This window comes from Sus scrofa, chromosome 15 (genome assembly GCF_000003025.6).
Source record: "Sus scrofa isolate TJ Tabasco breed Duroc chromosome 15, Sscrofa11.1, whole genome shotgun sequence".
Classification (NCBI taxonomy): domain Eukaryota; kingdom Metazoa; phylum Chordata; class Mammalia; order Artiodactyla; family Suidae; genus Sus; species Sus scrofa.
Window position 1 is genome coordinate 37,581,757 of NC_010457.5, and position 25,595 is coordinate 37,607,351.

A 25,595-nucleotide genomic window follows, 5' to 3' on the forward strand; every position below is an offset into this window, starting at 1 on the left:
GAGGAGGTGGAACAATGCCATTAATTGCAAGCCTTGGACGTAGGACATACCTGGATTTAAAGCCCTGCTCTGCAGCCCAATAAGCTTTAGAACCTAGCAAGTCACTTAATACCTCAACACTTCCCAGCATCAAAAATAATAATACCTACCCAAATTGGTCTTCTTGCTGTTGCCCACATTTCCCATATTTGCTCACTCCTGGTGGTGGACATGCTTGGAGTGTGACATCGTGTGTCATAGCAGAATGGCATGTGTTTAGGGGACCACTCTTAAGTCTTTTAGCCCTCCTGATTCCCTCAAAAAGATGTGTTCTTTTCAGAAGCTCTGAAATAAACGATCCTAGTTTTGCCAACTCTGTGCCATCTGATACCACCCTGAGCTTGAGTTTCTTCACTAAAGGAAGAACAGTAGCCATCCTCAGTAGGCTGTCTGAGATTAAATGAGCCAACGTCACCAGGCTGTGTGCACCTGGTAAATGCCAGCTGCTCTCCTGATGACCAGAAGCCTCCTGCCTCTACCGTTTTACGGTAACAACCATACAGCAACGAAGGGGAAAAAGAGCCTTTCTCTCTTTTGACCTCTCCTTACTGCTGTCACATGAACAGTATTTTCTTATTTTTATTTTTTGCAAGACCTCTGTAGATTTTGTAAGCCAGCGAAGGATGCTGGCTTCAAAGTAAAGAGCTGAAAGCCCCCGTGTTTGGGAGGAGATGGGGAGTGAGGCTGGGCTATTGTGTGGCTGTCGTGGGTGGCCCACGTTGCCTGCCTAGGACTTGGAATCACTTAAAAGTGAAATTGATAGAGAAAGTGTCCCCATTAAGTAGAGGGAATGGATTATTCAGCAGATGTTTTCAACCTTTTCTTCCCCATCCAGAGACCGTTTGTTTCGAGGGCAGTGGTACTTGGGATGCAGGAGGGAAAGGAGAAGAAGCGCACTCTCCACCCATTCTGCCCCCAGCAGCTGTAAAGCCTGCGTGGCCAATGGTGGGCTCATCTCGCAGCAGTAAATGAATGATACACACTAAATATTGTCCAGTTAGAGAGAAAAGCACATACAGAATTCTCGTGCTTGTCCTAACCCAGAACGGACAATTAATTACACATCACAAAGTGAATAATTGTTTTCTGAGGGGATGGTGTTCTGTTAGTCTTAATTCTTTAATTTGTGACATAATTAGCCCAGTCGTCACTGCTTTTAAGAGCACTTTTGCAGTTAAGTTAAAATCAACTGGAGTCAGGAATTCCTGTTATTAATACTTTATTGAATTAAGACTAGATGAGTTTATTTCATTTTTTTAGGAAATTTAAGAATCTATTCCTTAGTAGCTAAAAATAATAAGGAATTTCATACACAAAAACCAAATGTTAAACATAGATAATTGGCTTGTGGTCTGAATTTGATTATTTTATGTTATTCAGCAAAATATCTTCTCTCTAGCAACATTTTTGTACCAGAATTTCCCATTAAAAAGACCATTTTGCTTAGAGAAACTTCAAGCTACATCTGTTTGTAATAATTTTTCAAGATTCCAAAGACTAGATAATATTTAATAAAACTCACAGCAATACTTCAGTTATCTTCATACTAATATTTATAATTATCCAGCAGATAACCAAGAGTTGATAATATCTATTGATTCCACAAATCTAATGGCAGAGAAAATGCTTTCAGGAGCCCAGAGGAAACAATATCTCTTAGGAATTTCAAATCTTTTCTATCATGATGTGCTAGTGGACAAGTTAACCCTGGAAAGCCTGCCCTTTAATATTCATTTAGTTCCTGCCATTGGTCTTCTAGAAAAACAGAAGAGCAGCTCTGCTCATAGCTTCCTGAAAGTTGAAGTGATTTTAAAAAGTTTAACTATAAAGCCTGACTGTTTTCATGGGACCATGGCGTTACCTACAAGCATGGGGCACAAGTAGGATGGTTTAGGGGAAGATGTCACACACAAGTTTGGAGCGTGGTATTTCTGCAGAGGCCCTCAACCATCTGATAGAAATCAGGGCGCTTCACAAGCACACTTAAAACTATGCTCCTCCATGTTGAAAGTTCATTATCTTACAGAGTGAAGATGTGCCTTGAGATACAAAGTCAGATCTTTTAACCTGGTAAATCTGAGTGGGATTATAATCTTTATAGTGAGATATAGTACAGACCTTGATATGTGTGTTTCTGGTATTATTATTAAAGTTAATTGCAGTGATGGCCCCTGAAGTGCATCTTACAATTTCCAGCTCACCTTTGCATTCATCATCTTATTTGAAACATATGATAATCCTCTGAGGTCCCTGCTATAGGTAAGAAAACCTTATGTTTCTAAGGTACACCACAGGAATTGTAGCTAGTTAACTTAGTTGAATAATCAAGGTAAAGGATCACTAAATAAATGTATGGTTAATCATGCTTGAAAAGGCATTTACTAAGTGAAAGAAGGCAATTTGAAAAAGCTGTAAACTGTATGATTCCACCTATGTCATGTTCCAGAAAAGACAAAACCATGGACAATAAAATGATTAGTGGTTGTGGGGGAGAGTGGTTAAGGAGGTGGTGATGAATGGGCAGAGCACAGAGGGTTTTCAGGGCAGTGAAACTGCTCTGTATGAGACTATATTAGTGGATGCATATCAACATAACGTTTCCAAACCCATGGAACGTACAACACCAAGAGTGAACCCTAACGTCAGCTATGGCCTCTGGGTGGTGGTGATGTGTCTGTGGAGGTTCACTGATGTGACGAAGGCACCATCCGGTGGGGGTTGTTAACTTGAGGGAGACGGCACGTGTGTTGGAGGGGAGAGTAGGGAGCACTGGAAAACCTCTGTACCTTCCGTTAGTTTTGCTGTGAACCTAAAACTGCTCTAAAGAATTAGCGCTTTTTTAGAAAGGGTTATTTACTACATATAGGGAGGAACAAAGGAAGTAAAAAACTTGTACTCTGTAGCTGCAGATTGCATGGTTAACCTTGCATGGTTAACCTAGCCAGCTCTCACTGGTTATATAGTCATCTGCACATTTAATGCAGACACTAAAATGCAGGAAAATTACAAGTACACCCAGAGCATGCTTGTTAACGATAATAGCATTGACTTCATATGTAAACAGGGTTTATTTTATATTTAGATTTCTTTGAATCTGACCAGTCATGTCCAAGATATCTCTTTCTTTGGTATAGAATGTCTTTTTTCCAAATTTGGGGGAATAGGAACGCATAATTCTCTTTGCTCTACTTCACTCAATTCCTAGGGCTGGTGGGGGCCAAAAATGAAAGCTCTGAAATGGTCTTGGTTTTTTCACCTCCTCCCTTTTCCTTTAGGATGGTGGTCTTGAGGGTCTCCGAGACTCCTCAGAGCGCGGTGGACAGCTCACAGTGCAGAACCAGCCCCACACATGTCAGCAGGTCGTACAAAGAGGATGGCCTCTTTGCGTGGGTTCATGACATTAGACAACTTCGGGACATGGTTCTTCCTCTTTTGCTCTTGAATCCAACCACCAAGCTGTGCTTTTGGTGGCCAGAGTGGAAATCTCCAATGTGAAGTGACATACAGAGCCTATTACTAAATGTTAACTAGTGACATACAGAGCCTGACCTATAATTCAGTTAAACCTTCATACCCGGAATTTGCTGTAACATTCATAAGGAAAGTAATGCATGTCTTGGCATACTAAGTACTTATCTTAAGACAGACAGACATAGGTGATAGGTTTTGTCAGCAGGCTAATCACCCAGTTAAGCCAGCCCACTGGAATAGCCCCTTGCCCATCAGAAAGACTGTTAATATGTGAGCAAGGGTTAATATGGTCTAGACAGTATGAGACAAAATCCAGAAATGGAGAGGTTGAATGCTCACTCTCTTCTAAGACTTAAGATCCTCTACCTAAAAGACCAATGTGAATATTCAGCACATATAAACAATGGAAAATGCTAGGAAGCCATGTCAACAGGATAAAGTAATGTATTTCTCAAGACTTCTATATCTGAATCTCTCTTCCCTTAAAAATCACCATTGTCTATGAGAAAATATAACATGACATATTAAAAAGATGACAGGTTATATTCTTAATGTGGATACTTAGTTTGCTTGATTGCTGCTTTCAGTATTAAACATTGGAAGTGAACACTTGGTAGTGTTAAGTTGTCAAGTTGATAAAAAGATTCTGAAAGCAGTTCTCAGACCAGTGAAAGGGTTGCTCAAAGGAAGGACTGAGACTGATTTTGGAGGAAAGTAATTACTGGCCCAGGCGCCCCCAGGCGGGTCCTACAGAGGTTTTAATTGGGTTCTAGTTGAATTGTAGAGATAATGGTTTTAGCTGGTTGAGGGGGTGATGGTGGTCAAAGGATTAGGCCCACTTCTCAGAGATTTCTAGTGGATTTCATGTCTTTAGTCAGTGGTGCATACCAGGATTAGGGTAAGAAAGAAAGATGATTTCATGGGGAAATATCTAATTAAAATATTAAAGACAGACAGCTAGCACACCTGACCTCAGTTCAGGTGGCTGAGGAGAGCTCACCCCTTTATTTCTAAACTATATATAAATCAGTCACTTTAATCCAAATAAATGTAACTTTGATTCTAAAAACATTACTTTTTTAAAAAACTGCTTTTGATTACATGAAATCATTGAGCTTGACATTATTTTCTCACTTTAAACAAACACTAATATGGTGTCAAGGTGTTTTTGGTTATATCCATCTGTAGAATGCTAGATGGGAAATATATCCTCATGTATAAAGTCAAGTAGGGGACAGGCCAGGTCCCACATTACTTTCCTGGGCCTGGATTTTACTTGCCTAGACTTTCAAGTGGTACCGTGAAAATCAGGCTAGCAACCTCAGTCAACTTCCAGAAAAGGGTCGTTATGATAGGTACAGTTTGTAAGAATTTTCATACTTTCTCTTGGTTATCATACAATTTGTTTTTACTCTTTTGAACTACAGAGTGGAATTTCATGTAATTACACACAATTTCCAGTTGCTTTTCTTAGCAGCTTTAGCACCATCCCCACATAGGAAGAATTGTGTATGTTACCTAATAACCAGGCTTCCACACAATGGGCATCATATTCCAGGACTGCTGATGTGCCCTGGTATTGAAGTGCCAAGGTGTGCCCCAGAACACCTGAGCTTGGCCTAAGACAGGACTCATAGGTGGTGGGAATTGCCTTTATCACTGACTTGGGACATCAACCAAGTTACTTAACCTCTTGGACCGATTTCCTTTTTTATCTTTCATTTTAAAAAGATGCAGCTATCAGATAGGTATAGGTATATATACTATTACAGTATACACAGCATGTTTTTAAAATAATCATCCTTATATAGGCATATATATGTACTAAATAGTAATGCATGATATTCTTATGCATGCTTTGTATATGTGTTGTTTCCTAGAATCACCACCTCTTGCTTTGGTATCAGGACAAATGACCCTTCAGAAGTAGTTTTGACTGATTTTCCTTTTATAAAAGAGGTTTCGATGGAGTGACCACACTGCCTAGCACTGCTCCCCCCCTGCCTCCCCCAACACTCCCCATCTCCTCTACCGGTTATTCTGTGTAGCACTTAGACCTTCTGACCCACGTGTTCCCACAAGAATGTGGTACAATGCAGCATGTTCCCCACTGGGGCAGACCCTAGTCTTCGCCCCACTGACTCACCCCAATCACCAAGAGCACTGTCTGGACACACGTAGGCCTCCAATAAATATTTGTTGAACAAATAAGTGAACTTTAATGACGCCTGCCCTGAACCAGAAATGCCCCAAAGGGGTGGGAGGAGTAGAGCAATATTCAGTCACTTATGTTAATGAGCTAAGAAATAACACTATGTTCATATTCATCCACACTTCTCCCAACAGTTTTCTACAGTCTTTCCAGCTGCATGTACAATTCTGCCTTTTATCAGAGGAGGGGATATGCGTGCTTTTCCGTGTTTGGTTTTCCTCTGCAGGTAGTTCATCCAAGACTCCCACACTGCAGGGCAGGTGGATGTTCCCCTGAGCCCTGTTCAGGAGTGATGACAAATAGGTGGGACTATCGCCACCATGTCTGTATCCTAGAGGTCTTCTTGGGACAAAATGTGGTAAGGTGTGGAAAGTGCTTTAAAACTTTTCAGTGCCACCTGATTGCTGTCCCCTGTTATATTACTATTATTACACCAGTGATAAAAGTGTCACTGGAAAATTGAGTAGCTCTCTTAATATTAGAAGAATTCTAGACTAATTTAGGAGAAAAATTGTATTGTCAAGTTCCTTCAGGTCAAAGAAAGTTATAATGAAAAGAGAAAAAAATATATATATGTATATGTAATACACACAGAGTAGATCCTTGAACAACATGGGTTTGAACTGCCTGGGTCCAATAATACTCAGATTTTTTTCAATAAGTCCTTACTACAGTGCTACACAATCCAAGTATTTATTTTTGTGTGTGCATGACTCACTTGTAATGAAAAATATAAATTATATTTTGTAAGCATAGATGTATATAAGTTATATAATATATGCTTTTTATATACACTTATTATAAGTATGTATACTCATTACTTATTTAATTAATATAATAAGCTTATATGTCTATGTTTATTGTAAGAGAGAATAGTTTGTTGAGTTCTTATTATCAGTAAATAATATAGGTGTCTGCAAATTATGAGCACCTGATCTGGAAACAGCCTGTACATGTTCATCATTCATTGCATTTACCCCCTTGATCCCAACCCAGGAGATTCAAAGCTGTCCAGAATGTGAAACAACATAAACCACCTCCTTTCTGTCAGATTAGTCGTCCTGCGTTCTGCCTGGTCCTTTGTGTTGATAGATTCCATCACACCTAGTTTCTCACCCCCCGCTTTTTCTTCATATATATACACACATCCCTTTAATCCATATTCGCCTTTACCTCAGTCTTCCAGATTTTGCTCTTTTCCCCTAAATAATATTTCTTACTTCAACTGCTTTTATGTCACATGTGAGCTTCCCCAAAAAATTCTGATCGCTGTAAAATGCCACAGTACATGTTTTAAGAAGGAAATTCATTCGTTTTGATATTAAATTTGTCACCATAAAGGGCTAGTATACATCCCTAAGTATTCATCTTGAAGAAAGGGACTGAAGTTTAAGAGGAAGGAGAATTTACTTCCTGTTTTCTACTGGTTTAAAGTTTTGGCTCTTTAATGTTGTCTATCTATCACTCTCTATTTTTGTTCTATTTTTTTTTTTTTTGTCTTTTGTCTTTTTTTGTTGTTGTTGTTGTTGTTGTTGTTGTTTTATTTCTTGGGCCGCTCCTGCGGCATATGGAGGTTCCCAGGCTAGGGGTTGAATCGGAGCTGTAGCCACCGGCCTACACCAGAGCCACAGCAACGCAGGATCCGAGCCTTGTCTGCAACCTAAACCACAGCTCACGGCAACGCCGGATCGTTAACCCACTGAGCAAGGGCAGGGACCGAACCCGCAATCTCATGGTTCCTAGTCGGATTCGTTAACCACTGCGCCACGACGGGAACTCCTGTTTTTGTTCTATTTTTAAGTTATCCTTATGCTGGTAGGGTTGATAGGAACTTTTGTTTTTGGATTACAAATATACAAAATTTCAGGTATTTTATGGATTAAAATAAGCACCACTGGCCAGCTTGAGCATCTGATCACCATCTAGAAGGTCAGTATCTTTGTCAAGTTCCATATAGTATAGTAACTGACTTACAAATAAACTTCTGGATTACAACCTATTGGTAAACTGTAAAGAACCATACTGATAAAAATCAGCCAATTTTCAAAATCCAGTGTGGAGACTCTGAATTCTGTCATAACTAAGCGGGAAGTGAGATATCATAGACATTGTGTGTACAAGTCCATTTCCTAGTTCGAGACTGCAGGCAAGTACTCAGCTCCCCACAGTGTGGTACCTACACAGTTAATCCAGTATATCACCAGCCTCATTGGATAACCAGAGGCTACTCAACCATGGGCAATAGATAGCGAATGTCTACTCTCTCTCTAATTATACATATACACCATATATACATAATTATATGTGGTATATATAGAATATATACTATGTACAATATATAATTGTATGTAATATAAATAATATATAATAGCATACATAACTATATATAGCAAACATTTATGTAATATATGTAGTAAGTATATATTATACTATGTATCTTACAAAGTATATAGTAAACAACATATTAAACTTACATTTTCCAACCTTAAATATGTTGTACTTCCTCTGTCACAGTGAAACTTTAATCATCTCTTCATTCCTTACTCTAAAGACATCAATGTATAATTAACTAATAATAGTGATCATTTTCTTGCAGTCTTAAGTAGAAGGTCTGGTCATCTTATCTGAATGCACAAAATTTGCTTCTAACACTAAATACAGTTGTGTTTCATGATGCAAGATGCAACAGAGGTAGTTCAGGGATGGTGGTTCTGCTTTAGTACTGCACTAGAAGTTTGGCTGTGGATATGGTGGGATTTTTCTTTTTCCTTTCCTTTAATGAACCAAGCTCTGATTTGTTTGTTTGTATATTTAGCTAAGGAGTTCTTTGCAACCATACGTGATATAAAACACTCTCTTTCTCTGTCTCTGTCTCTGTCTCTGTCTCTCTCTCTCTCTCTCACAGTCAGTCCCTGGCAGGGGTCAGGGAGAGGCTGGTGGTCTGATTTCATTTGAGCCTTTCTCCATCCATTTTTCCCATTGATAGCAATTTTGTCTTTAGGAATAAAACTAAATTTTGTTTCCTATACATTGGCTAATGAATAGCAGGTCTCATACTTTATTAAAAGGATATAGTATCATTAATTTGAAAGAAAGAAAAGGATCTCAACTCAGGTTTACAGTTTCCAGCCTGTGCTTCTGCCATTAAAAAAAGGAGAGAGAGTACAAGGAAATGTTTACATCAGTTTAATGGGCATTAGCTTTATTTTTCAAAACATTCTGTTTTAAAGCACAATAGACTTTGCAGTTGTTTATAACTTTAAAATATTCATCAATGTGAAATAATTTTATTTCCTTTCCCTGTTTCTTCTTATCAGAAAAAAAAATGCATTGGATCTTCTAGCAAGATACAATCCATTTTGCAAAGTTATTTGTCAGTTTTTATAAAGTGTGCTTACTAGAGGTTTGGAATAGTTGCAGGATTAGAAAGGGAAAGTGACATATAGAGTGTTTTTTAGGTCATCGTGGTGTATTTGGTGTCCTAACTATCATGATTTATCTTATCCTTGTTTAACCACTAACCAGAAAAATGACCCTTCCCTGTGTTGTTCCATTCATATTTCTCTGCTCTCATTCAGAAGTCTGACACTTCCTTTGCCTGGCAGATTAAAGGGGCAATGTGGCATCTTTTGATAATGTGCAAAATAGCCTCTTAGCCTAGGCTCCTTACTAGATGCTAACTACTCAGAAGTCAGAATGCTATTCATCTGCTCTGAGATTAACCAGAAGCTTGGCCTCATTTTCCTTCTTGAGTAAGCTTTCTTAAAACCTTAAAAGTTATTTTTCCTCTCATTTTCAGGGTTGATCAGGGAGAAAAAGGAAATATGGAATCATTAAAAAACAGCCCTAAAGAAAAGGAAATGTGCAAAACAATGAAAAACACAGAATGGTACTTTCTGTGATGATCTATCAGTAGGGATTAGGTTGTGATGTTGCTTGTTGTGGCTTATCTGTCATTCCATTATATATTATTTTCTCCTTTATGAGAAAAGCGGTGTTTATTATCACAGGTGACAAAACACAGAAATAAAAAATAAGCAGAGAGGTTACATTCAGTCACTTAAAGCAGATTTCATGTTTGCTTTTTTTGCTTTCATTCCCAAACCAGAAGCCAGTAGACCAAGGGAGGGTGCAAACTGACTTTCTCAGGTGTTTGTTACCCAGAGCGACCCAGAGCACAGGTGCTGAGCCAATGAGAAGATAAGCATTAAGTCATTCTTGGTGATATTTAGCTAGGTAGCCACAGAAAGATTTCAGAAATACCACTGTGCTACTGTTCAAATATTTACTAACTGAACCTGGAAAAGGAAAAACGTTGGTCACCTCATGTAGAATTCCTTGTCCTTTTTCTTCTTTAAACAGATTGAAGAGAAGGGGGTTGTTTATCTAAGAAAGAAATATGAGCTTTGCAATATGGACTTTCAGGTAGAACTAATGTGGGCTTCATTATGCAAATACAATTTAGTGATCTTGCATTTGGCAAAACATTCTTTTTTGTTTCTTGACTATTTATTTTAAGAGATGATTTACCAGTTCGGCAGATTAGAATGTTTACTACAATGGCGCATCTTTCATCTCTCACTGTGACTGTTGGCCCTGGAGTTACCCATGCCACGGGAGAGGAAGGGAAGCTATTCTACCTGAGCCGTGACAACTTAGAAAGAAATGGGAAGGCAGCATGAGCAGATGTTTAGGATGTAGTCTGTCTTTCAAATATTTGAGCCTGTGTTGCTGTGTGCTTTTTAAGTTTAACACTGTTATCTGCACATCTATGAATTTTGGAAGATTTAAAGAGCACTGCAGGGATCTTCTTAGGAAAGGAGAGAAAATTACTGGAGAATTTGCCCAGAAGGGATTGTGCTTACAGAGATAGGACTAATGAGTTTTGTACTCTGGAGCAAGTCTTTCTGATACGTTTTTGTTGTTTTCTGTTCTTTGATTTGAAGCGACCCCTCTTGTTACACTGAATGCAGTGCTGAGGGCTTTCATTCATCTCGGCTCAGGACCAAAGTAATAACTTGGTCATTTCCTCTCCGAAGGTAAGAGAGCTAATGAGAAACACAGATTATGAGCCGAGATCTATTCTGAGATTAAGATAAGGTGTCCTAAGAGAAGGTTTACGGAGAAATGAAAGACTGGGGCAAAGTTTTGAATGGGGGAAAACAGCTCTGCTTTCAATGGTCACGTTCTCTGCTGTGTAAGCATTGTGCTATGATGTCACTGCAATAGTTAATGGCTAATCTATGTATGCAATTTGTTCAAAACTCCTTTAGAATATAAGTAGTCCTTATCAAGAAAAACTCCGGGGTGATTCTGGGTCTCATATAAATAGCCTTACATGTGAAAGTGATGGCTTGTGAAAGGAAACCTGAGCTTTCAGTATCACATTTGAGTTAAATTTTCTGAAAAGTCTGAAACAGTGAAATCACCTGAGCCCCAGGAACATGACCCTCTTGCAGCCAAGCACCCTGCACGCCCGCCCACATGGGGTTGCCTTCAAAACTGATCAAGAAACTGAAGGGTGCTTGAAGGGAGCTGCAGCGCTGAACCCCCTCAGACGCCTGGAAACTCACCCCCACTTGCAAATGGCAAACCCTTGGGATAAAGCCCCCAAGGTTCTGAGAAGCGTAAGCCCTGCTTTATTTAATTTCCTCTCATTTACCAAGAGTCCCCGTCTATTTTAGTAAATAAATTCAGGAAATTGGTAAAGCACTTTACTCCATCCGTTATGTATCAGTAATTAGCATGATTGTCACGTTTTTCCTGGCTCCGGCGCTGCTGTTGCTTGCAGCTTCCCTCCTGTGCCTGCGGCCGGTTTATAACATCCCTGGTAATGGGTTTTATGAGCATAAACTACTTACACAAACAAAACAGCCCACACTTGTGCAGAGAAGTGTGCTTCCTCTGTTTCTAATGATTCCTGACTTTAGAGACTTTTCTCCATCTATCCTGGTGTCCTCCCCCAGTAATCCTTGTCCCTTTCCACCCACGACTGCTTTACACAGCAGGGAAGAATGAAAGAAGTGGCAATTCATTCATAGGTATCAGCCTCTCTCTCCTCTGCTGCCTGATCACCGCCCTCTCCCGCCCGTCTTAGCCGAACCAAGGAAAGGTGATCTCCTACCTTCATTAGCCACTGGGTATTGTTTTCCATGATATTCTCCAGCACTTGCAGCCTCTGCACAGAGTCGTCATAGTCGAGCGGCGCGTCCCTCTGCACCGCGTTGGACACGTAGGAGCTGGAAGGGGAGCGGCAGTTGTCCGTCTCAGGCAGCAGGAACGTGTAGCTGCAGGGGCCGTGCTGAACCTGATACTGCCTCTTCCCCGTGCTGTCCATGCTCTTCCGAAAGTTGTTATAGGCTGCAGCCAAGACGAGATCACAGCTCAGAGTGAAGAAAACAAGCTGCCACATTCTTTTCCTCTGTGGGAATCAACCTCCGTTTAGCAAAGTGCAAGGCACGGGAGGCTCCCGGGTGCTAAGCTGCCCTCTCAGGCACGGGGCTCTGCTGCCATGGCTCAGGGTCCATCAATGAAAGTTCCCGCTTCCCTCTTTCCCTGCAGCAACTTTGGTTTCTGATGCCGCTTTCTCCTCTCTGGTCCCCAGTAAACTGTCAGACTGCAGTCGGAAGAATAATCCTACTCCCTTGTGAAGGCTGCATTCGCCTTCCAGATCAGACTTAATGCGCCTTTGTCTTGCTTCCCCCAGATTCTGCGGTGTCAGGATCCGAATCAATCACTTTCTTTCCTTATATGATAAGTTGATAAGAGAGCCAGACATGTGTAGCTGGCTGCCCCGCCCTCCCCTCCCGGCTTGTCCGTTATCTTCCTGTAGGGGGTCACTAGGCAGGCAACAGGAAAAATCCGAGTGTGGTGTGTGTTGTCCAGGCAGGGCTATAGGCTGTAGAAGCCCTCTGGGAAAAGCCCATCAGTTACAGGACCCCTGGGTATTTCAGAGGCACCACCCTAATTGAGTATTTCCTAGAGAGAGCTTGGCGGTCTCTTGTGTCTGAAACTGATTTCACAGGGCTGAGCTGGTAAAATATCTGGGGCAATAACTTTAAAGTACAATGAAAGTTCCTGTTTTTTCCTTTAGGAATAAAAATACTACAAATATGTCAGGACTTTGGTTTATTTTTGTTATTACCAACAAAAAGGAAGAAGTCTTGCTCTTATAAACTCTTTGCCTTTTTCATAGGGAAAATAGTTTCCTTGGTATTACTTGATTTTTGAACCACTAGCTTAAGAATGCAGAATTTTCATCTTAAAACAATTGGATAGAAACATCTCACTTTATTAAATTGGGTTAGGAAAATCAAGTTTTTGAGCTCTGACATTTAATCTTTTAAACAAAATATCCACTTCAGTATTCAAAGTAAATTTAAAATATGCTGGACTGATTAATGGCCCTCTAAATTATAATACATAGAGAAATCACAGTTTAAATAAGAGGAGGGTGAGAGAGGCATACATAAGCTTCTCCTTTATTAGGTCAGGGTTTGCTCAAATCCCATCATTTTGTAACATACTATCCAGGATCAATTAAATCAGCCACAGTTAGGGTCGAAGGCAAATCACTCCTTTTTAATTAAGCTCTAAATCCTCATCTGTAAAATTCAGAGGTTGCATTAACTCCCAAGATTCTTCTGTTTCAATTCTGTGGCTCCGTAAACCCTCTGTGTTCCTTCCTTCCTGGAGCTAAAACTTAGCACTTCAGAGACTGACAGTTGGCTCACTCACCAGCCAGAGTGCACAAGGGAACATGGAGCCTGGCATGGTCTTTTCACACCTCGTTGCCTGAGATTTGCCTCCAGGCCCGTCCAGCACTGACCTGACAGACCTCATCTACCCGTAAAGCCAGTGTCGGGCAGTCCAATCATGCAAGGCCAGATTTCAGAAGATTTTTAGGGTTTTCATTCTTGGATGACTATGAGATTTGTATAGGGAATTCTGTTTCAAGAGACCTAGTTAAACCTTTATAAAGGTCCCTCTCATGCAAGGACTGGCTCCCAGGTTACCCCCAGAGCAGGGACCTGTCTGAGGTCCACAGACAGAATTCGTGGGGTCTGTGAGCCTTGACAGAAAAAGATGTCTTTTTCACCAAAGTCTAACTGAAAATATAGCCTTGCTTTTAGCTATGAGTAGGTCACAAGCAACCCTGGTCAATATCTCTGGCCACCAATAGGCATCACATATTTTTGTCATGATAAGTCAAGCTGTTACTGCACTCAGCACTACATTTTTACGTAATCTGCCCCCAAGATCCTGTTATTTAATGTCTGAATAAAACAGCCCATTTCCGATAAAGGGTTCATAGACTTCCCCTGGCTATCGAAGGGCTCCATGGCTCAAGGAAAGCTAGATCTCAATTCTGGTACATGCTTTCCACCACAGGAGCAAATTAAATACACCTTACTTGGACCACTGACCATAGAGGGAAGACAGGGCCAGTGTTAGAACCCTGATTCACTGAGGTCTGAAGCAAATGTTTAACTTCTCTAAGTCTGCGTTTCCCTACTTGTGGAATGAGATGACTCTTTCTCTGTAGCACTTTTAGAATTTAAATGATATGGAATAATGCATGTTATTTAGGACTATCACTTCCTTTATCAGCACTTCCATTAAATGGGAATTAGCTCTTGCACCATCAGATGTTACAACTGTTGTACTCTGGGTGAATGTGAAGCAGGAACACGACAGTCACATTTCTTCTAAGTTTCTTCCTCGTTTGAAAGCACATATTATAAGGTATTAATATTGCGTGTGTGGTTTTAAAAATCACCCCTCTGCCTTCCAGCCAAATATGGTGGTTTAAAAAGAAGCCACAGGAAGTGCATGTACCACAAGCCCTTCCCGCCAGCTGGCTCCCAGGAGCTGGACAGGGTGTCAGACGTAAAGAAGCGAATAGAGGGTGTGGGGAGACCCCTAGGCAAGTGGGAAGTGGGGAGAGGACGTGGCTGGGAACGCAGAGGGAGGACGGTTCCAGGGGGCCGGTCCCACAGGCAGACAGCGTGGAGGCTTCCTTATACAACCACACAAGGTCAGCAGGAACAGTGAGCCGCTCTCTGTAGGCACCTAAGTGGGAATTACTACCGGAGGGGTGGCAGAGGCTTTCGTGAGGCTGGGCTTGGCAAACCTGCCCTGTCAAGTGTCGGATAGTAAATGTTTCAGGTTTGTGGGCCATGTGGTCTCTGTCACGACTTCTCCCCTGGCCATCCAGTATGACAGCAGCCGTTGACAACCCACAAACAATGGGAGGTGACCGTGTTCCCACAGAGCTTTATTCCTGGACACTGAGATCTGCATTTATTATAATTTTCACAACATGAAAAATTCTCTGGATTTTTTTCAACCTTTTGAAAATGTGAAAACTGCTCTTAGCTCACTGGCCATTCCAAAGGGACCACGAGCTGTAGTCTGCTGACCTGAGGGGAGTCACCAGGGGGTGTGACGTGGTCTCCAAGGCCATTCTCAGAGCACAGCCAGTGTAAACAGGGAAATCTCCATGCCTCAGAGTACCACTAGGCTTCTCAGAGAGTTGGGAGGCGAGACAGGCCAAGGAAAAGGGACTTGGGAAAGGGACAGGAACATTTGGCCAAGAGGCAACTGCCCTTTGAAACTGGATATGAGATACAAGATGAGGACAGTGCACCAGGGAGCGGACCCCGTGGGCGTGAAGCATCCCACTCGTGCAGGGCCAGCCTTGGGCCGGGTCCCCATGGGAGCCCACGTCATCTGTAGTCAGGGCTGCACGCTGGGCCCAAATGGCTGGTCACGGAGGAAGCAGAGAGGATGTGCCAGTCCCCTGTGGCCAACAGGGGAGAACCAGCAGGAGACCCAAGAAAGGGGCAGAGCTGGGGGTGGGGGGTGGGCATGAAGGAAAAGGCGGGAAGACTTCCCCCTGGGTACAACACACACTCTGTGGTTTCTTGTTTAGTAAACAACCCACAATGCAGCGGCTCCTTCTACCCACCCGGGCTGGGGGCCCCAGGTTAACTAGCCTTGCCCCAGGTTAACTAGCCCCCGGGCTGGGGGCTCTCAGAGCTGTTCCTTTTCAAAGAGGATCTTGAGTTCCTTCAACAACTTGCCGACAGGGTCGCTAAAGGCAGATGGAGCTATAAAACGAGAAATATTATTACAGCCTTCCCAAAAGCTGCCTTCCTGGCCAACCACTTTTTTTTGTTTGTTTGTTTGTCCTACCAGCTCTGCTGAACAGCTGTGCATGGTGCTATTTATTTTCTTAATAATGTTTGTTTTCTCCCCCATACTATATGTCATCAGCTGAAGTTTCTGAGGCTCCCATTTATCCATTGTAGAGCCATCTCATGTTCTGAAGTAATTCCTCATTTAATGCACCAAAAAGACGACGTGTCCTTAGTTTTCCTGAAAGGAAGAGGTCAGCATCCCGCATCCCGAAGAACCATGGTGAAGGCCTGGCAGCTTCAGCGTTCTATTGGGCAGAAAAGGCTTGAGGTGTGGGCAAGCCTAAGAATCTCCTGTTGGCCGTGGCTCCCTGGCCCTGCCAGAAACAAAGGTCCTCGTCAGTGTAAGGCCTACTGCTGTCTGGATCATGGGATCTGCTTGACCCCAACCTCCAGAGGCCCCCGGTCACCCAGAGCAACCTGTGTGGCTCTCAGATACTCACTCTGTGTGAACAGTGTCTCTGGAGCTGGAAACCAGAACATGAAGCCAACTTTACATCAGTGCAAAGCAGGGTAGCTCCCAGCAGGGGTCAGCCAAACAGGACTTCAGAGAGGCCTGCATGACCTCTGAGCTTGTCCAGGGAGCCAGCTTAATACTCAGTATGTAAGGGGACAGTTACATGGTGGGACAAAGGAAGGAATGAGAGTGGACCAGCTGACCCTGGGAGGGGAGACCACTCCCTGAACAGTGAGCGTATGTGACATATGCCCGCTTTGAGAAACCCAAAGCTGATCAGAAAACACACGGAAGCCCCTCAGGTGCACTTGGAGGCCTGTCCCCCCAGCCGTGCCCCTCCCCCATGGCCAGTCCCCGGCATTCACTGATGTCTTTCTCCATTACATCAAGCAGATCCCTGGAATTGGTCTTAGGCCTGCCCAGTCACCCTAGGCTGCCAGTGCCTGCTTCAGTGGCATTGTGGACCAGTGGCATCTGTAGGTGGAAAAAGTGAGCTCAGAAGTGTACACATCAGGACAGATTCAAAATGAAATTGTACTTACTGAGGATGGCATCTCTAGAAATCCAGCCTCTTGTCTGATGGCATCAGTTACACTTTCTATTTCCATCTTTGCTAACTTTATTTCCTAGGGTTAATGATTTTTTTTTCTCCTTTCTTTGCTTCATTAATTTCATCCACTGTAGATGACTTGAGGACTATGATGTTCCTTGAGAATATACAGTTTCTGAAATGAAGTCTGATGCCTAGTTTAGCCCAATTTCCTGTCCTAGCTGCAATTAAATATATTATAATGTTTGTCATAAAATAGCGGGCCCATTCTATTTACAGAAAAACTTCATCCACTTAGAATGGGGCAGTGGCTCCATAGAATTCACTTTTGTAGAAGGTGAGGAAACATATATTTTGTTAAAATGAGTGTCTGCTCGCCAGAGGAGAAAAAGCCTTTGCCAGATGTGTTTTCAGGCAATTTCCTTTCCTGGGAAACAGCCATTTCCCCTGCAGTGCCCCCGTGTTTTCATTCTCAGAGCAGATAGAGTAAGTGCCAGGCATTAAAGGGCAGAGCCTAGATTGCATCGGCCTTATCTGAGGCAGTTATCTTCCTTCTCACAGCTGTGTAACTTCTGTTTGACAGGGAGCGGTAGAGATCTATTTGTTAGAGGGTTAGTAGTGAGGGAAGCATCAGAGTTATACTCAGAAAATCTTTATTTTTCATTCTTCTTTACATTATTGGTTGTCACCCTTATTTAGGTTAGTTCAATTAAGAAGTACCAAATACTCATTCATTCTAACTTATTTACTGTGACATTATGTCTGAAAGACATTTCCAGAGGACAGTTTTTTTTTTTAAGGAGACTTAAAAGATTCCTGAATCTTTTAGTTTGTACTGCCATAAACCAGCACAGCATCTGCTCAAGAAAGTTTATTTTGTAAAACCACACTGTATGTAATATGTAACCTTAAGGACTCTGAAAAGAAAAAGCTTTTTATTTACTAGAAACTTGGGCAATAGCCAAGTAACTATTTTTCTCTAATATTTCATCATGAATTCCCTGAATTTTTACGAATATTTTCATTTATATAATTCTCTTGTTACATGAAGTTATCTCAAATGCTGTTTGATTTTTAAATATTTTCATCCTCCAGTATTTTCATGAAATATTTTATCTTTCCATCAAAAAATGCCTAAAAGGCCAAAATACAAATCATAACTTTAAAAAGGCAGTGGATGAAATTCTAAAACAATAGATGAGTGCATTTGCCTGATAATATTTTTGCCAGTAATTCTGTGTCCTGTTTTCTGCCCGTACACAGAAAGGAAAAAAAAATGCTAAACATTCTCTTTCGGTAGATTGATGTCAATGATTACTGCTTTGCCCATGACCAATGAAAAAATCATTAAGAGCTTTCCTTTGACTAACACTGCTGTGTTAGTCATTAGAGATTCTGAAGTGGGCTTATATTATATTATATTATATGTTCCTAAACTCGTATCAGCACAGTAGTAGAGAACTCAGATCCTGTCGCTTGTGACAAACGTGTCTAGGTTCTTTGACATAACCATTCTACTAGAGGACCATCGAAATTCTTCCCAGATGGCCTTAGGCCATCTAGATTCCTCTTTGCTGAATCTAAATTTATAAAATTTTTATCTTAATTATTGAGAAAACTTTTAAAATAAGAGATAAAAATGTCATGCATGTTATTTCCATTAAGATATATTATCTCTCTTGGTTATAGGTTAACATAAATAAAATTGCTCATGTCAGGATGTAAAAAAAATAAAATAAAAGCACATGACCCACTTTTGGTATTCCTGTTGGTCTAACCAACATGATATAAAAAAATCTTCCTGTGGGAAATTTGGCTTGGCTATGGAGTCATATGCACTAAAAGTCACTTTTAAATAATCATATGTAGTTTTGGAAGAATTATAAGTATAATAAATGGTTATGCATAAAAGTGCTATTTGCATCCAAGTGTCTAAAAATAGCCCCTGCCCCTCTTGTCCCTTCATGAATCTAAGTATGGTGTCTACCAATGTTTTAAGTCTTTCCTAATAATCTCCTATGTATATGCTCCACTTTTTCACTTAACCCCTATCTCGAACAATTTCTTTGGTAGTCCATTAGTAATGAACTCTACTTCCCAAAGTGTTTCATTTTAAGGAAAGGGTCTAAATTCAAAGAGAGACTGATACAAAAGAAAAAAATGAAAGGAAGTAAGCTGTACAAAGCCTGTGAAGAGAGGACATTTATAGCAATATTAAGATACTTAGTTCCTGGCATCTGTTTCCCTCAAGAAAAAAAAAAAAAAAAATTCCAACAATAGTTTTTGAAGCCCTAAAACTATTCTAGTAGAATATTCACAGGAAAAATATATTATTTGCCATTCCCCCAAATCCTGATACCTATTTCAGTGACCTTTTAAATTTATAGGTGAAAAGTCTTGTTTGACTACAATAAAAATTAAAAATCTGCTAAAGATGATACCCACAGGAGAATGAAAACAAAATCTGCTTTAACTACTCACCTGCTCCCTCTGCTGGCCTCAACAGGTAACAGGCAAAACTACCCATGTCTTTTAGAGTCATTAGTCATTATGCAATTTAGGGCATAAATCAGTAGCGACTAACACACAACCCAGAATGTGCTCCTCCTAGTTTTAGCGCAAAAGAACACCACCTCAGACATTGAACACCTACTGGGTGCGCACACTCCTTCTGTCTCACATGCACGCAGGCGCTCCCATACACACACAAGTGAAAAATATGTTTAAGCACTTGTTTAATACATAGAGCCAGAGGCTCTTTGTTTCATCAGGTGATCAGATTGTACCCAGACAAGTTAAGCTGTCTTATTGCTACAGTAGCAAAAGTAGAGGGCTGTGCTGTGCTGTCCAAAAAGGGTGATTGTAGAGAACTTACCCTGCTCTTAGGGAGTTCCTAGCATCTAATGAGGTAGGCCCACTTTCCAACATGCAGGGCAGTGCAGTGTCATCTCCCTGGTGATGCTGGGTGACACCCAGCAGGAGCAGTACGTGGGGAAGGCGCCTGGAATGAACAGCCAGAAATACCTTAGTGATGATCCAGACCTAAATGCTTCACTCATCTAAAAAGAACCTTCTCGGAGTTCCCCTTATGGCTCAGAGGGTTAAGGACCCAATGTTGTCTTGGAGGATGCAGGTTCGATCCCTGGCCTCAGTTGGGTTAAGGATCTGGCATTACCACAAGCTATGATGTAGGTTTCTGCTGCAGCTCAGATCTGGTGTTGCTGTGGCTCTGGTGTAGGTCACAGATGCAGCTCCAATTCGACCCCAAGCCTGTGAACTTCCATACGCTGTAGGTGTGGCCAGAAAAAAGGAAAAAGAACCTCCTCATCATTCCCTCAAAGTAAAGAGACTATAAGTGAAGAAAATTACATTCCAGACAGTGGGAAAGCTTGTGCAGTAAATAAGAAAGCGTGGAACTGAAGAGTGATTAACTCTGTAGTTCAGCAAAGATCCAGGAAAGGCTGGAACCCTGAAGACCCCACAGGAACAAGCTCTAAAGAATCCACTTAGGCATTTGGACTTTACCCTGAGTGTCTTCTGCAGGTGATAGGCTAACCTGATATTGAAAGGCCCTGGAGCACTGTGTGGAGGGATGTGGGAGGGAGACCTGGGAGAAACCCTGAGGTGACTCGGGTGCCTGAACTAGAATAGAATATCAGCACAGGGCTGAGAATGTTTGAGAGGGAGAGTCAACAGGACTAGATTGATAGGCTGTGCGAATTCCAGTAACAGGATGGTTTGGAATTGGGGTTGACTCTTCCACTTAAAACAACTAAAAGTGCTGGGTAAAGTAATTTCAAAGTCACTTTAAAAGCATAAACAAAATGATAAGATAATAAGAAAATATCAGGCTTAAATTTAAGTGGAAGCAGGAACCAAGTGCATCAATTGGGATATTATGTAGCATTTGAGAATCTGGCAAAGCTGAGCCTCCCTCTTCAAGGCCTGAGTAGGTGGGGAGAGGAGCCAGAGTCCAGGGCCCCAAGGTGGAGAGTCTGAGGGACCTTCCCTGAACGTGACGCCCCAGAGAACTCCAGCCACGGTGTCTGGGGAAGCAGAAGTAAAGCTGTCCATCCCACCTGTGCAAAGAATGCAAGAAAACATGCCTGACATTTAACAGAACAAAGTGGGGGAACCGGCCCACTTTGGATTGTAGCCATGATTGTAGATCATGGCCACGATTGTAGATTGTGGATTGTAGCCACGAGGTCACGCTTTCAGTTTTACTGTGAAAATGAAGTGGTTGGAAAAAACCTGCAGCTCTTGTGAATTTTTTTTAAAGTGGTCCCAGGCTGGTGCTATTAACTCCTCTGCATCCCAGGTTCCATGGCAAATGTGAACACTTTCTGAAAGAATGTGCCTTCATTGTAGTTCTCAAATTCTCAGAGATAATTTCCCAAGGAAAATGAGCAACTACCAGACCAAGGGAACAACTCACAGAGTAAGTGAGCAACTCACAGAATAAGTGAGCAACTCACAGACTAGGTGAGCATACATGAAAAAGTATCTCAGCAGAAAGAATAACAGACAGGCAAGAGCTTCCTAATTGGAAGCTGTCCACTATGTTATAAAATAATGGTCATTACTCTTTTTGTTTCCGAGGGCTGCTGTGACAAAGTCCAGTCATCCCCTGGTATCCAGAGACTGGCTGTAGGACCCCCTGCAGAGACCAAAATCTCTGGATCTCAAGTCTCTCATATAAAATGAGATAGTATTTGAATATAACCTGTGTGCAGCTGCTCATATACTTTAAATCATCTCTGGATTACTTGTAATACCTAGTACAGTGTAAATGCTACACAAACCCTTCCCAATACACAACAAATTAAAGTTTGGGGAAATTTCTTGACTTTGTGTTGCCTGAGTATTTTTGATCCCTGGTTGGTTGAACCTGTGGAGGGCTGATTAGCCCACAAACTGGGAAACCTAAAGCAACAGAAATGTGTTATCTCACAGAACTGGAAGGTGTCTTACTTTACCCAGCACTTTTAGTTGTTTTAAGTGGGCTGCACCTATGGCATATGGAGGTTCCCGGGATAGGGGTCTAATCAGAGCTGTAGCCACTGGCCTATACCACAGCCACAGCAATGCAGGATCCAAGCCATGTCTGCAACCTACACCATTCTCATGGCAACACCGGACCCCCAACCCACTGAGCGAGGTCAGGGATCAAACCGGCATCCTCATGGATACTAGTCGGGTTCTTTAACCACTAAACCATGACAGGAACTCCTCATTAAATAGTCTTAACTCATATTAAGTAGTATATGAAAATAATGAAAAAGAGCAGCTTTGTAAATTGCATAAATCTTAACAGCCTAGGCTGTTCTAAATAAAATTAAATAGCTGAGTACCTCCATCTACTTTGACCTTTGGAGATTCACTGGTGCCAGTTCTGTGGATTCTGGCATATCCTATTCCCTAGATTGCTGCTCTGGAAGAGATAGATAATAATAGTAAATAAAGAAAAGTCTGTTCAGTAAAAAGGTACTTTATAGGAGTCCCCATTGTGGCTCAGCAGAAATGTATCCAACTAGTATCCATGAGGACACGAGTTCGATCCCTGGCCTCACTCATTGGGTTAAGGATCTGGCATTGCTATGTCTGTGGTGTAGGCCTGGGAACTTCCATATGCCACCGATGTGGTCCTAAAAAGCACACACACAAAAAACAAACAAAGAAAAAACAAAAACAAAAACAAAAAATAGGTACTTCATAATGTCACTGAGATGTTGCAAAGGATTGAAATGAAATAAATCTGCAAGATGTAATCAGAGTGGTAACTTTTTGTAAATCTGTCATTTCTTTGAGAGTCCTCATTATGATTGCATTGTGTCCCCTGAAAATTCATATATTGAAATTCTAATAACTACCGGTACCTCTCAGTCTGGCCTCATGCGGAAATAGGGTCACTGGAAATGTAATTAGGTAAAATGAGGTCTCGTACTGGAGCAGGGTGAGCCCTGACCAAATAGGACTGGTGTCCTTATGAAAAGGGGAAATTTGGAGATAGACATTTACATGAGAAGAACCACAGGAAGCTGAAATCTGGGGAATGCTTCTGCACACCAAAGACCCCCACAGGTTGTCAGCCACCACCAGCAGATGGGGAGAGACTGGAACAAACTTTGCATCATGGCCACCAGTGGGAACCAGCCCTACAGACACCTAGATCTTATACTTCCTGCCTCCAGAACAGTGACAGAATAGGTTTTGGTTGTTTAAGCCACTCTGTTTGTGGTACTTAGTTACAGCTGCCCTACCTCCCAAAAAAAAATATTGAAAGGGAATTAAAATGTGTTACTGCCTTGCAGCCTCCAGCAGAAACTGCAACCATTTAGTGGTTGCATTTATTATTTAATCTGGGGTGGGGGCGGTAATCCAGGCAGCCCAGATATTTTAATGTGGTGATAACCATGCAAAGCTTCATCTGCAACAGCATACCCATTTCCTAGAACTCTTAAGGCTCATTAATTGTCCCCCTCCTGTGTAAGGCTCTCCACTTCCCTGAAGGCCCAGCTTCAATGCCACATCCTCTGGGAAGCCTCCCTCATGTGTTGTCTGAGGAAGAATGACAGATGTCCCCCAGCCACACAGCTGGTGTGGCTTGTAGCTCCTTGACCCAGTGCTGAGTGGCTCATTCCCTCCACTGCCCGTGAACTCATTAAAGCCTAAGGCCACGCCTCCATAGATGGCCGCTACTGTCTGTTTGGAAATGACATATGTGCCTTCACCCCAGTCACACCTGCTCCAAGACAGTGGCTTACAAAGATGGAACCTGAGCAATGCTGATGCACAGCCCCTGTCCCGCAGACTCTCTGTCTCAGCTGCCTGCTATGATGGGCCCCCTTCCCCACCCAGCCCAGTGGCCTCACTTGGGAAGAGGTGCAGAATTGTCCCCTTCCACCCTGGCCTCCTTGCTCTCCTGCTGTGGACATGGCCCAGGTGCAGGGAGGTGGCTGTGAGTCCTCAGACTACCTGGTACACTCTTGCCAGGGCCCCCTTATTTGCAGCCTTCTGTTCTTTTCAACTGAGGTCTTGCTGGAATGTTTTCGTGGGATCAGTATCTTACTGGAGCCCGTTGCATTTGAATGAAGCCTCTAAAAATATAAGAATACAGGAGTTCCCGTCGTGGCGCAGTGGTTAACGAATCCGACTAGGAACCATGAGGTTGCGGGTTCGGTCCCTGCCCTTGCTCAGTGGGTTAACGATCTGGCGTTGCCGTGAGCTGTGGTGTAGGTTGTAGACGCGGCTCGGATCCCGTGTTGCTGTGGCTCTGGTGTAGGCCAGTGGCTACAGCTCCAATTCGACCCCTAGCCTGGGAACCTCCATATGCCGCAGGAGCGGCCCAAGAAATAGCAAAAAAAAAAGCAAAAAAAAAAGTGAATAAATAAATAAAAATATAAGAATACAGCTTCAAAATGGTTCAATTATCAAATGCACATAACCCAGTACAGATAATTGACAGATTCTGAAGGCACAGAGCATGACTGAGTGTCTAATAAACATACTAGAACTTAGCATCTAAAAGAAAATGTGTTTCAGGAATATTTTTGAGACTATTATACACTGAATCTTACTGCTCTTGTTCAAAACATTTCTAGAGCTTCTTTTCGACAGCTGCTATAAAACTGCAGTTTAGGAGGTGACTAAATGCAATGCTATTATAACCCTATTGGTTTTCAATGTTGTTTCCTTTTATTCAGTTCAACAGATGTGAAAGACTGTGTTGGTTGTAAAAGAAATGCAAATCAAGGAATTCTCAATAATCTTAGAATCTAGAAAGAGTTTAAGATGATGCTTATCAGTTCCCTTCACAGGGTCTAAGTGATCCAGAGCCTAATTAATCCAGAATCTGTCTTCCACCTACTGCCAAATAGCTCTAAAAAGAAGTCAACCCAGCCCAAGATTGGTTGTCATGGAGACCAAGGTGTCCTTTGCTTGAGAAGTCCCCTGTGGGTCAGCTAAGCATCTCCTGTATTTCTGGGCTGGGAAGGAGGCCTTTCCTGCCATGTTGGGGAAGTGCTTCTAGGAGCCTCAGAAGTGGTCTCTCCTTTCACCAACAGCTAAAAATACCGCCGGCGTCTCTTCCCAGACACTTGACTGTCCTGATAAACATTTGGTCTGTGATCCTGGAGAAGAATATGCTTGGGCCACTCTGAAGGCTCATGGGAGAAGGAAAGGAGGGAAATTCTTTCCCAAACTGGTATTTCTAGGAAAACACTCAGCCAGAACCTACAGCTGTTCACTATCCAGTATCAGTTCTAAACAACATTTTAGTTGGCAAAAAATAAGTGAGAAAACAATAAGGCTCCAAGCCTAAAACTTTGGGAAACCCCTTTCCATAATGTGCTTGTTTAGGTCTTAAAATATTCCTGTTTTTGGAACATAAAAGCTATTTTCCAACTTTTCTAGGCCCGTTTTTGGGTGGGGATTTTTTTTTTTTTTTTTTGGATTCCACCAAGTGCTTTAATGATTAAAAGAAAAACTACTTCTTGATTACTTTATAAACAATCTAAATCTCACTATTTAGTTCTTTCCTTGTGGCTCAGTAGGTTAAGGACCCGGTGTTGTCATTTCAGTGGCTCAGGTTCAATTCTCAGTCAGAGAACTTCTGCATGCCATGGGCATAGCCAAAAATAAATATAGTCATACATACATGAATCT

At 41.9% G+C, this 25,595-nt stretch overlaps 2 protein-coding genes across 11 annotated transcripts in view; one reads left to right on the forward strand and one right to left on the reverse strand.

The window, feature by feature from the left end:
• The window catches only part of ANGPT2 (angiopoietin 2), a 56,749-nt gene extending 37,580 nt beyond the window's left edge, over positions 1 to 19,169 (reverse strand). Inside the window, exon 1 of one of the 2 annotated variants that reach the window (XM_005671650.3) lies at positions 11,847 to 19,169. In XM_005671650.3, the coding sequence (XP_005671707.1) occupies positions 11,847 to 12,134 (288 nt within the window). In that variant the 5' untranslated portion in view covers positions 12,135 to 19,169. 2 annotated transcript variants of the gene reach the window in all.
• The window catches only part of MCPH1 (microcephalin 1), a 219,786-nt gene that overhangs the window by 126,571 nt on the left and 67,620 nt on the right, over positions 1 to 25,595 (forward strand). The window lies entirely within an intron of this gene.